Source organism: Conger conger, chromosome 2 (assembly GCF_963514075.1).
Source record: "Conger conger chromosome 2, fConCon1.1, whole genome shotgun sequence".
Taxonomy (NCBI): Eukaryota; Metazoa; Chordata; class Actinopteri; order Anguilliformes; family Congridae; genus Conger; species Conger conger.
Window position 1 is genome coordinate 25627910 of NC_083761.1, and position 12168 is coordinate 25640077.

Genomic DNA, 12168 nt, shown 5'->3' on the forward strand with positions numbered 1-12168 from the left:
TAAGAAAGTGAGAAAAATGTGGGTGTACATGACTCTGTGTCTGTAGTCAGTTGAAGGATCCGGTCTGACCTGTCTACTAGAAGGAAGGGTCTGATTTACTAAGACCTTTAGCTTTTAGCACACACAAAACCAATAACATGACCAATGACTGCTCGCGGGATTTGCTTTGCACCAGTCATTGCTCACGTTATTGGCTTTCCCGTGTGCTAAGAGGTTTTGCATATGCTAAAGGTCTTTATAAATCAGGCCCCACTGATGACGAGCCGGGGCTTGCTAAATGCCGATGCAGCGGTATCTCGGTGGAAATGTATTGGGGTATGCAGCAGACCTGGGGCAAATACGTAATTGTTTTTGGTACAAATACTTTTCAAAATATTTTGAAACCCGTTTTCAGTATTGATGACGGGTCGGTCGCTGACGTGTACTGGGCTTGCTAAACGCAGCTACACTGTTATCCCGGTTGACCTGGGCCAAATACGTAATTATTTTGGATTCAAATACTTTTTTGTGCTTGTCTGTTCTTGCCTGGCGCAATTGAGCCGACTGAGAGGACCAGAAGGCGGGGTTTGCACTTTTTGAGAGTATTTGATAGGTTCCAATACACCAGACAAGTTCAGTGAAGCGTAAAAAAGTATTTGAATCTGGGGTGTCTCGGTGGCGCAGCCTGTAGAGCACTGACCGCATGCTCATTGCGAGCCGCGACGTCAGTGGTTCGAATCCGACCGTCCAACATTTGTAGCATGTCTTCCCCTCTCTCTCGCTCCCATTCTTCCTGTCTCTCTATACTATATACTGTCCAATATAGCTGAAAAAATATCTTTAAAAAAAAAAGTATTTGAAAAGTATGTGTTCCTACCAAGCGGCCCGTTTCAATGTAAAGCCAATGGTACAATTACAGTCAAAATACAAAGTCAATAATGTTTTCCCACAAGAAAATGGTGGTTGTAATCACAGTTTTTTTCCTTCAGCTAATGCCTCCCCATCTCCCGATTTTCTTTAAGTTATTGTGCTGTTAGGACAATACAGCAATACTCTGTGGATACCCGCATGCTTAGTAGAGGAGCTGCCTCGGCTTCCCTACTTCCTTTTGGCTCCAAAGTGTCCAAACTGGCGGTGCTGGTAAATTCAACTCCCCAGGCTTCAAAAAGCTTTTCACGGACCCATGGATAGTTAGTGGGTGCCGTAACAGGCACTTGGTCCATATTTCTCTACGGTCTACAGTTGCACCGCGACGGGGAACCCTAGTAATCTCGCAGAGAGGGCTGGTCGGTTTTGATTATAGTTCAGCGGTGGTGCTGAACGCGGCTAACGGGGGGGGGGGGGGTTCAGCAGCTGGATTCAGCCAGCTGCCTCGGGCCGGCGTGTCAGCAGAACCTGAGAACGGCCAGCGTGCCGAGCAGACTTCACCAGGGATTACCGCCGCGGCCCCTGACGTCCGCAGCTTTATATTTACACTCCGACGCGCACGGAGACGTGTTGACACTTGGGGGGAATCCTGGCAACGTCCTAGGATTATGTTACAAACGCTGGACAGGGGGTGAGCTGTGAGTGGTGCACTGCTTTACTCTAACACTAGATGGCAGTTGTGCTACGTCTAATGGCACTTAACCCTATTTGTTTGTTTGTGGTTTTTTTTGGTGTGTGTGTGTGTGTGTGTGTGTGTGTATCTGTGTGAGAGAGAGTGTGAAAATGTGCACATGTATAAGCATGAATGTGTGTAAGTGGGAGTGTGTGTGTGTAAGATAGTGTGAAAGCGTGTATGCGTCAGTTGAAATTGTACTTCCCTCTAGGGTCTTTCTGCGCACTTATCCCTGGTTATGGGTATGCCCTTTGCACTTTGTTGTACGTCGCTCTGAATAAGAGCATCTGCCAAATGCCATTAATGTAATGTAATATAATGCATGTACAAGTATGTATGTGTATTTAAGTCGGAATATATATGTGCGTGTGTGTTCTCGCACACTGTCCTGCTGCATCTCTCTCAGTTTTATTTGTATAGCAATTTTCACTGAAGTCTGTCCCAAAGATGCTTTACAGAGTAGCAGAAGGGTAGACAAAATAGGCCCCAAATAGCATGTGAGGCAAATAACTCCCTAGTGGGAGAAAAGCCCTGGAATGGTGGCCAGAAAACTCCCAGATGGGACGAAATCTCAGAAGGAACCCATCTTTAGGGGGGATGCCCATCCTTCACAGGCCTATAGGTTGATATGAGATTAATCTCTCTGTCTTTCTCTCTTTTTCTCCCTCTTCCTCCCCCCCTCTCTTTCTATCTCTCTCTCTCTGTCCCTTTCCCTCTCCTTCTCCTGCTCCCTCCCTCTCTCCCTCTCTCTTCCTCTCTCCCCCTCTCCCCCCCTCTCCCTCTCTCCCCCCCTCCCCCCCTCTCCCTCTCTCCCCCCCTCCCTCTCCCCTGCAGGACGAGGTGTACATGTTTGGGGGTAAGATGGAGGGCGGTGTGGGGAACGTGACGGACGAGCTGTGGGTGTTCAGCCTGCCCAGCCGCTCCTGGTCCCAGCGGGCGCCCGCCGTGCCGGCGCACGGGCAGATCTACGCCGTGGAGGGGCACTCGGCCCACGTGGCCGAGCTGGAGAACGGAGAGGCGGTCATGGTGGTCTTCTTCGGCTACTCATCCCTGTACAGCTACATCAGCAACGTGCAGGAGTACAACCTGAGTGAGTGTCAGCGACAGTGTGGGACAGACCTTTTACTTTTCTGAGCTCAATTTGATCTTGCCTGGTGCGATTGAGCCAACCAAGAGGACCCAGAAGTCAGGGCTTGCACTTTTTGAGAGTATGTCATAGGTTCCAATACACCAAACAAGCTCAGCGAAATAAAATTGCCCTTGCGCAAATCTTCAGGCACACTGGGAAGGATAAATGTTTTAAAAGGTTTTCACCCTTTAGATTTTTTAGAAATGGCTACCCACGTTTTAGCTTCCGCAGGGGCTGTCGTTCCCCTCGCCCGCCGGCAGGTGGCGCTGTGGCACAGGGCCTGTTCCCAGCGGGGCTGTGGGTCGGGGCAGGGCAGAGGGCACTCAGGATCTCAGACAATTAAAAACAGGAACCGGCAACGATCCGTGCACAGGGAGGGGCTATTTTTAAGGACGGTGAATCGGAAGCAGTCCCATCCGTACCCCCTCTCTCCCCTGCGCCCTCTGACTCACTGCTCTGATGAGGCCGGGAGCACCGCTGTTTTCCGAGTGAAAAACATCACTTGAACCGCCACAAGCCTGCTCCTCACTCCCTCAGGCCTTTGCGAGTGCACCACTGAAGGCTTTCTATGTACAGGGGCAGCCAGTAGCCTAGTGGCTAAGGAATATGACTGGGACCTGGATGGTTGGTGGTTCAAGCCTCGGTGTAGCAACGATAAGATCCTCACAGCTGTCGGGCCCTTAACCCCGCATTGCTCCAGGGGGATTGTCTGAGTTGAATCAACTGTAAGTTGCTTTGGATAGAAGCGTCAGCGTCAGCGTCAACTAAACAACCAATTATTATAGATTATTTACACAGCGATGACGGCGGTTTCTTTGACTCTCCTGTGGTGTAAAACGCGTGATGTACAGAGGAGGGTCAAGGTTGAGTAATGGGGAGGTTAAGCGGATGTTCCGCTGAATTGCATTTCCGGTTAGGCTAATAGGCTAAATAACGTGCAATCAACATAAATGTACGGAAATGTAACAATATTTAGCAATTGGCAACAATGAAATGCTGGCAAAAGTAATGATTTGATGATTTGCATCAAAGCGATCTATAAGGTGTAATTTGTTTTTAAGGAACAGCTGTGAAAATACAGTTTCTGGTGAATTTGTCAGAATAATTGCTGAAGTGGCGAAGCAGTCACGCATAGTTGAAAATCATAGAAAACTGAAGAAAGTAGCAACAGTAGGCTAACAATGCATGAAGTTTCAAATAAATCAGTTTTCATGTCCCCTTGCGGAAGAGATTTCGATCTCAGTGGGGTATGTCTGGTTAATTAAAGGTAAAAGTGATAGAAAATCCAGTTACCTGCCACGAATGAAATGCATTGATATATTAATGGCTTAATCCAGTCCATCACAGAATAAATGAGCGTGCTTGTTTGCCTTTAATTTGACAGAATGTTGTTTGAAATGGAGTGTGCTCAAATTCCCGAATTTTGATAATTTGTGCAAGAATTATGGGTTTGTTTTCTCTTCTGTGTTATAGCAACGCGCTTCTCGTGAGTGGCAGAACGATTTGAAAACTTCATGAAGAGTTATTAATAAATCTGTTTGCAAGTTTTCACCAACATATTTTTTTGATTAGCTGATGATGTGCGAATGCCACAGACTCCAAATGCATGTCATTTATCACAGTTTCGGTTATAAAATTAAAAGTATAGTTTTGTCACTTGTCACTAGCATGCAGAAACTGAAACATCCCACGGCCTATTATAAATGCAACAGCCAAGATAACTTAATGTAATGTTGTATGTAAAAAATTCTCTCCTACTAAGTTCTCAGAGTAGAATATCCATTAATTTAATCCGTATTTCAATTAACATGAACCGTAATGCTAAACATGCTCGGCCGTGTACAATATTTTCATATTTGTAAGGATCACATCGTAAGGATGTTCATCGTTTTACATTAATATGCGATTTTAAAAAAAGGAAAAAAATTTGGACTGCAAATTTACTTTATACGAGGACGTTGCCTGGCAAACGCAAAACAGGACATTGAAATCACATTGAAATCCCATCATATTCAGGATATAGCTATGTATTTAAACCATGAAACACAGACTTTGAACCCAGACTTAAACGCTACGTAGTTTGTTTATATTCACATTTTGCTGCTCTATTTCATAGGGAGCAGTATACTGGAAGTATCGTTCCTGAAACATCCACTTTACCTCCCTATAGCCTTATTGTCCTAAGCAGGGTCAGGTGACTTTTTACATTTGGTGACCTTGTGGGGCCTCCTGGCGCAATACATTCCATTTCAACAACAAACCATTTTCTTCCCTTATTAATGAATCAGCCCTAATGGCCCTCTTAATAAGTGCACTCACCTGTGTAAGGTGCTGTGTATAGAAGAAGGCAATTATTCATCTTATTAGAATTTTTCTGCAGTCGAGTTTTGATACATTACATTACAGTTATTCAGCTGATGTATTCATCCAAAGCGACTTACAGTTGATAAGCAGGGGAGAATCCCACCTGGAGCAATGCGAGCCTTGCTCAAGGGCCCAACAGCTGCATGAATCCACCAACCTTCTGGGTCCCAGTCATGTACCTTAGCCACTAGGCTACAGGCTGCCCCCTGTACATTGAAACAGGGCTGCTCTGAGTTTTGCTAGGGGGTGTACTAAAATGTCAACTCTGTGTGTGTGTGTGTGTGTGTGTGTGTGTGTGTGTGCGTGCTCGTTCCACTCCTCAGAGACGAACACGTGGCTGGTCCCCGAGACGAACGGAGCCAGCGCCCAGGGCGGGTACGGTCACAGCAGCGTATACGACCGCATGACCAGGTCGGTGTACGTGCACGGGGGCTACAAGGCCCTGCCGGGGAGCAAGTACGGCCTGGTGGACGACCTGTACCGCTACGAGGTGCGCTCACGCACGTGGTGAGTCCTGCGCGGGCCCTGGGAAAGACCCAATAACTGGGTTTAAAGTAAGGGATTGTAATATATATATATATTTAATCCTGTATTTATGCTTGGTAGGTTGACTTTCTCATGAGAGTGCTTGCTATATTACAGCAACAACCTGTGTCACACAGATACCTAGTCGCACAAATAAATAACAGAAATGAAATCATGCAATATAGATGGATGAGGCACTGTGCATATTTGTATATATTGTACGAGTGTATGTCTATATAGTCATGAAAAAGCGTTTGTGCATGTTGTATCTGTGTCTATAGTGTGAGTGTATGCATCTGTATATAGTAATAGTCTGTGCATAAGGCCTGACTTACACTTTGTCGCACAACTCTTGCGACAAGTGTTGTATGACAAATGTCGCACAGCGTTTTGCATTTATCACGGTTTTGTTGTCTCTATGGTAACAAGATGCCAAACAGCTGACGTTTACATTTTTTGAAACGCGGCAGAACCTGGCATAGCCTATTTCAGTGTTCCATCTGGCTGTCTAATCAACTTCCTGTCAGTTTTGACCAGTCTGGCTCTTCTCCACTGACCTCTCTCATTAACAAGGCGTTTCTGCCTGCAGAACTGCTGCTCACTGGATATTTTTTGTTGTTCGCACCATTCTCTGCAAACTCTAGAAACCATTGTGCATGATAATACCAGGAGATCAGCAGTTTCTGAGATACTCAAATACTCATAGTCATCCTGTCTGCCACCAACAATCATTCCACGGTCAAACTCACTTACATCACATTTATTCCCCGTTCTGACATTAGGTCTGAACAACAGCTGAACCTCTTGACCACGTTTGCAAGCTTTTATGCATTTAGTTGCTGCCATGTGATTGGTTGATTAAGTATTTGCATTAACCAGCTGGTGTACGGGTCTACCTAATGAAGTGATCGCTGAGTGTGTGAAGCAGACATAAGTGTGTGTGTGTAACCGTCTCTCTGTGTTGTGTAGGACGATCCTGAGAGAGAGCGGTTTGGCACGGTACCTCCACTCCGCCGTCCTCCTCAGCGGCGTCATGCTCGTCTTCGGGGGAAACACCCACAACGACACATCACTAAGCAACGGGGCCAAGTGCTTCTCCTCGGACTTCCTGGCTTATGATATCGGTGCGTGCGGCCGGTCACAACTAACCCCCTCTCACGCTAATGCGGGGTTGCCAACTCTCACGCTTTTGGTGTGACACGCGCTTATTTGCTCTGTCTCACGCTCTCATGGTACACAAATGCATCTGAAGAGTTGCTGGTAATTATGCTGGTAATTATGAATTGACTCACAGGACAAAGCTATATTGGTTCATAATCGTTACAGGCGTAACTGACCAATGTTGGCAGCCCTGCGAATGTGTAAAGATGAGTAAACCCCTCTCACATTATTGTGTTAAGATGAGTTACCCTTGTTAAACTAATGTGTGAAGATGAGTTACCCCTCCCACACTAATGTTTTGAAATTAGTAACTCCTCTTCGACTAATGAGTAAAGATGAATTAAGATGATCTTAAAACAAATAGTAAAAATTGGGTAACCCCTCTTGAATGAATTTGTTTAATTTTTTTAAATGTTTTATATTTACTTAAGTAAAAATGAGTTGAACCTCTTGAACTAATGATTAAAAATGAGTAACCCCTCTTGAACTAATGTGTGAAGATGAATAATCCATCTCACACTGATGTAAAATATGATGATTTGGCAGCTGACCTAATTCTGCGAGACAGTCATATAGTTTAGTGAAGATGGCATATTCTACAATTTGCACTGTCCTAAAAATGCTAAGTACTTTAATATCTAATGCTGAGTACTTTTACAAAACAAATAAAAAACAAAACACATTAAAACTTTGATTAATCAATACATACTCTATTTCTCCTATACTGTTGGTCCATTGCTAGTGTCATACAAACTAGACCCCTAGACTTCTCATGATCCAATCATTCTGCTCTAACTTTGACCAAGAAAGGATTTTGCATGGTGTCGGAACATTTTAGATGGCCTAGATGAGACCATGGGTGGTTGTATATTACTTGGTTTTAAGGATTTAGCAAGTGTGGTTTTGCGTTTGGTCTCAATAGAGTAATCAGATCTTTTTATTAATAGCCATAAAAAGTATGGAACATTTTTAAATGTTGGCATTTAATGTGCATAATTAATATCCTTATGTGAGATGTCCATACCATAACATTTCTGAAGCTTGATTTCATATTGGCAGAAAACAAGTAGTCTTTAGTCCTGTCTCAGTTGTGAGTGATCAGCACCATTTTGCTGTGTAAACTGATCAGGGTTCATCGCTGCCATTTACATTAGATGAATAGTAAAACTGGGCTTTATAAACCTCAGATCTAACATTTCCAACTTTAGAATCTGACATTTCCTGTTTGTACAAGATCTGGACGGCACAGCAACTGAATCACAGATTGGTATTTTCTCTGCAGTGTAATGCTTTGACCACTGCTTTATTTGTCCTCTTAAATCAAACAATTTGGCATTCATCTACTACATAGCTTCTCATCAAAATCCTTGCGAAACATCCCGGCAGCTAACGGAAGGAAAACAAAACCGTTTGCTGGCTCGCAACGTCCGTTAGCCAGAGGCTACATCTTCTGTAGTTAATGTCTTCTCGATGAAAGCTGCAGGCTATTTATTTACGCGTACTTAATGTCTCCTGGATGGATGGATTTGCTTTTGCAAATCGTTTATCTGCAATATGATTTTTCTTTTTTATTAGTGGTGTCTATTTGGATTGTCTGTGTACCTGGAAGCGCGCTCGCTCGAGAAATGTCACCGTTTTTATTGCTAATCCTTCTCAGCCGCTTCTCTTGGATGGGACGAGGTTTTAGGAGCATCAGTCTGACGTGAGAGGCCTCGTCTTCCCCAGGACTGGAGCCAGAGGGAGGGATGTATTGTGTTTGCTCTCTGAGAGGAGGCTTGTTTGAGGAACACCAGCTGTGTACCCCTGTGTGCCCTGTCTGAGCATGCGTGTTTACTTGCGGGGGTTCGGTGATTAAGAAAAGTGTGTATTTTTAACCGACAATTAAATTTACGTGTTACTTCTGTTTTTCCTCATCGTCAACATTTTGGCTGCCAATTCAAAATGGCTTAAATGGAAAATATTAACCTGCTCGAATGAAACCATGAAACTGAAACTGCTTGAAAGGAACCTTTCACCCTCCAGTTCAATACGTTCTGCTTAGTCTTCAGTTGAATTGAAGACTCTAATATGAGTAACATCTTCAATGAAAACATTCATTAAATGCCCCCCTCTTCTCTCTCCTTCTTATTCTTCTTATTTCTGGCTCAGCCATAGGTGCTGTGATTTTGAAATTCTGACTGTTTCTGACTAAGCCGTAGGGCTGTAGTGTGGTATTTCCTGGTTGTTCTGACTGTGAGCTGTAGTGTGGTATTTTTTGGTTGTTCTGACTGTGAGCTGTAGTGTGGTATTCCCTGCTTGTTCGGACTGTGAGGTGTAGTGTGGTATTTCCAATACGTGTGTCAGGATCAGACGCTCTGATAACTCATCTGCACTCTGGAAGCTCATATCCGGCACTGCCATTCACTTGCTCTTTATCACTGTGACGGCTGTCATCATGGCTGCCTGATTGGTATCAAATTTCATTTGCTAGATACAAAAGATGGCCAGCACGCATGAAAATATGCACCACTCTGCCAACAAATAAGCCCTGCCAAAAATTCAAATTCACTCATTTGGCCAGCCAATGAATACATACCACCCTGCTGGCAAATGCACTGTTCAACTAGCAAATACATGCTACGCTGCCAGAAAAAGACAACTCTTTTGCTGAATACCGCTCTGCCAACAAATAAATGTTACCTTGCCAGAACACACAGAGATAAATATCTCGCTGACAACCATCTTGTTGGCAAACAATACCCTGCGGTCGATGGTGACAGGTCATTTAGCCGATCCAGGCTGCAGGTTGGTCGTTCGTTTTGTTTGTGTTGTGTATTAGTTGTGTTTGTGTTGCACTGGTTGTGGTTGTGTGGTGCTAATGTTACGGTTCATCTCTCCCAGCCTGCGACGAGTGGAAGGTATTGCCGAAGCCCAACCTTCACCGTGACGTGAACCGCTTCGGTCACTCTGCGGTCGTCAGTAATGGGTGAGAGCAGTATGATAGACCGGGTTACAATGGCGGCATTCTACAATTTGCTATGTTTATCACACCAGTATACTCTACTTCTATAATTGTTTGTCATGAAATAGTTAATTTTCTGTCTCTTTATGATGGTTTGTGCCAACTACTATGTGTCTTTTGTATATACTACTGCACTGTTATCTGTGTATTATCTTAGTATTTAGTTGTTGGTTTTAGTTTTTATTCTGTATGTTCCATGTCTATTTTATTGTAAAATGAGGACCTGAAAAAGAACTATGATACAGTAATTACAAATGGCCATTAGAGATTGCACTGAATTTTATTATTATTGTTATTGATATTATTATTATTATTATTGATATTATTATTATTATTGTTATTATTATTCGTAGTAGTAGTAGTAGTAGTAGTAGTAGTAGTAGTAGTAGTAGTATTATTATTGTGCGGCGCCTGTTGACTGATATCTGTTGTTTTTGGCTGTCATTGTGACTGCAGGTCGATGTACTTGTTTGGAGGGTTCTCCAGTGTTTTGCTGAATGACGTGCTGGTGTACCGGCCTCCCAGCTGCGACGCCTTCCGCTCTGAGGAGGCGTGCCTGCGCCCGGGCCCCGCCGTTCGCTGCGTCTGGAGCAGCAGCCGCTGCGTCTCCTGGGACCCCGGCCACACCAACGGCAGCCTCCCCTCCACGTTCTGCCCCGCAAAAGTCTGTAAGTGTGCCGTCTATACTCAGGTTGGTGCGTATGCATTAGAAATGGCATATGCAAGTGTGTGTGTATATAAACTGAAAACTGCAGGGAATATACCCCATGCAGCCTGTAGCCTAGTTGATAACGTACATGACTCGGACCCGGTTGGTGGTCCAAGCCCCGGTGTAGCCAGAATGAGGCCATCAGCAAGGCCCTTAAGCCATTTTTCCAGAAGGGATTATTCCCTGCTTAGTCTGTAAGTCACTTTGGATAAAACGATCAACTAAATAACAAGTGATATTATATATAATATAATATAATATAATATAATATAATATAATATAATAATCGTCTGCACTGATCAGGAGTGTCCCAACTCTCTCACATAGTGTTCACACTGTGCAGCTGTCGCTAATCCATTTGCATTCTTTGCCTCATCAAGCGCTAGTCGTCATTTAGCCTATAATGCCTGCATTGGGTTCAGAGGGAGTACCACTCCTTTTCAATCTGCTTCTATGGAAATGGAAGATGTAAATTTAATACTTACTTTATGTAAATTAGATATTTTAGTTTTAGATTTTTTTATCCATTTGCAAACATTTCTAAAAACATGTTTTCACTTTGTCAATGTGGGTTATTGGGTCTAGATTGATGGGCAAAAATAGCAAATTTATCCCTTTAAAATGAAATATACAACACAATAATGTGTGGGGATGAAGGGGTCTGAATACTTTCAGGAGCCAGGGTGTGTTTAAATGATTCCACCTGTCCGTATTTGTACCTGTAAGCTCTTTTATCCATTAATGATGGTACCTCTAAGCTGATGGTACTGTGACGAAGTATTATGCAGCTTACATATTTTTAAAATATTAATTTTCATATTTCTTGAATTCTGCATTAGTGTGTCTGTAGAAACACATGCAAAGGGCAAATTTGAGATTTTCATTTTCCAAAACCTTTAACATATCTTTTGTATTTTGTTCAATAAAGTAACACATTAAGTTTTCAGATAAAAACTTGATTAAGGCTGCCTAGGATTAAATGGAGAGCCAGGAGGCAAGCGAAACAGCCAAAGTCTGCAGAAGAACTGAAGTTTTTCAATATGTTTGAACCTACCAGTCAATTTTCTTATAAAACTGCAGGAAGGTGTACCTAGGAGAATTGATGCAGTTTTTGGCAATGGGTGGCCACAACAAATATTGATTTGATTAGCTTTAGTTTTTAACTGTTCACTACTCTTTAAAAACTTTTGCACAGTACTCTATATCCATTAAATATAGTACCTGTAAGCTTGTTATCCATGAATGATGGTACCTATAAGTATTTATTAATGATGTACCATCAACATTTAATGGAGAGATGCCCTTTCATATACATAAGACTTGACTACCTGGAGTTCCACCTGAACCAGTAGACGGTTCAATCCTGGTTTCAGGTTTTGACTGTTCCTGGAAGTGCCAGCTGAAATCTTGACCGCATGGCACCATTAACCCTGCCTGGTTTAATCCTCTTATTGCTCTCCCAGCGACAACTGCACTAGTCTTGACACTGAGAGAATGAGCTGTTGCGTTAATCATTTGCATAATCCTTTCTGCACTAGCGCTTGTTCTTGTCTGCTCTCTGAATTCGGTAAGTGGGACACGGTTAGACCAGGAGGCAAAACAATTTGTTTGATTTTTTTCCCTTTTATTATTTTCTGACTCAACCTGCAGACCCCCCCTTCCACCCCTACAGATACAGCAGAGGTGCATGATGGGAGTGA

The 12168-nt window shown here is 43.4% G+C and overlaps 1 protein-coding gene across 1 annotated transcript in view; it reads left to right on the top strand.

Annotated features, from left to right (window-relative positions):
• The window catches only part of atrnl1b (attractin-like 1b), a 143122-nt gene that overhangs the window by 38846 nt on the left and 92108 nt on the right, over positions 1-12168 (top strand). Inside the window, exons 8-12 of the mRNA XM_061230943.1 lie at positions 2414-2669; positions 5396-5579; positions 6567-6721; positions 9639-9723; positions 10216-10427. Of these exons, the coding sequence (XP_061086927.1) occupies positions 2414-2669; positions 5396-5579; positions 6567-6721; positions 9639-9723; positions 10216-10427 (892 nt within the window). The remainder of the gene's footprint in view (positions 1-2413; positions 2670-5395; positions 5580-6566; positions 6722-9638; positions 9724-10215; positions 10428-12168) is intronic.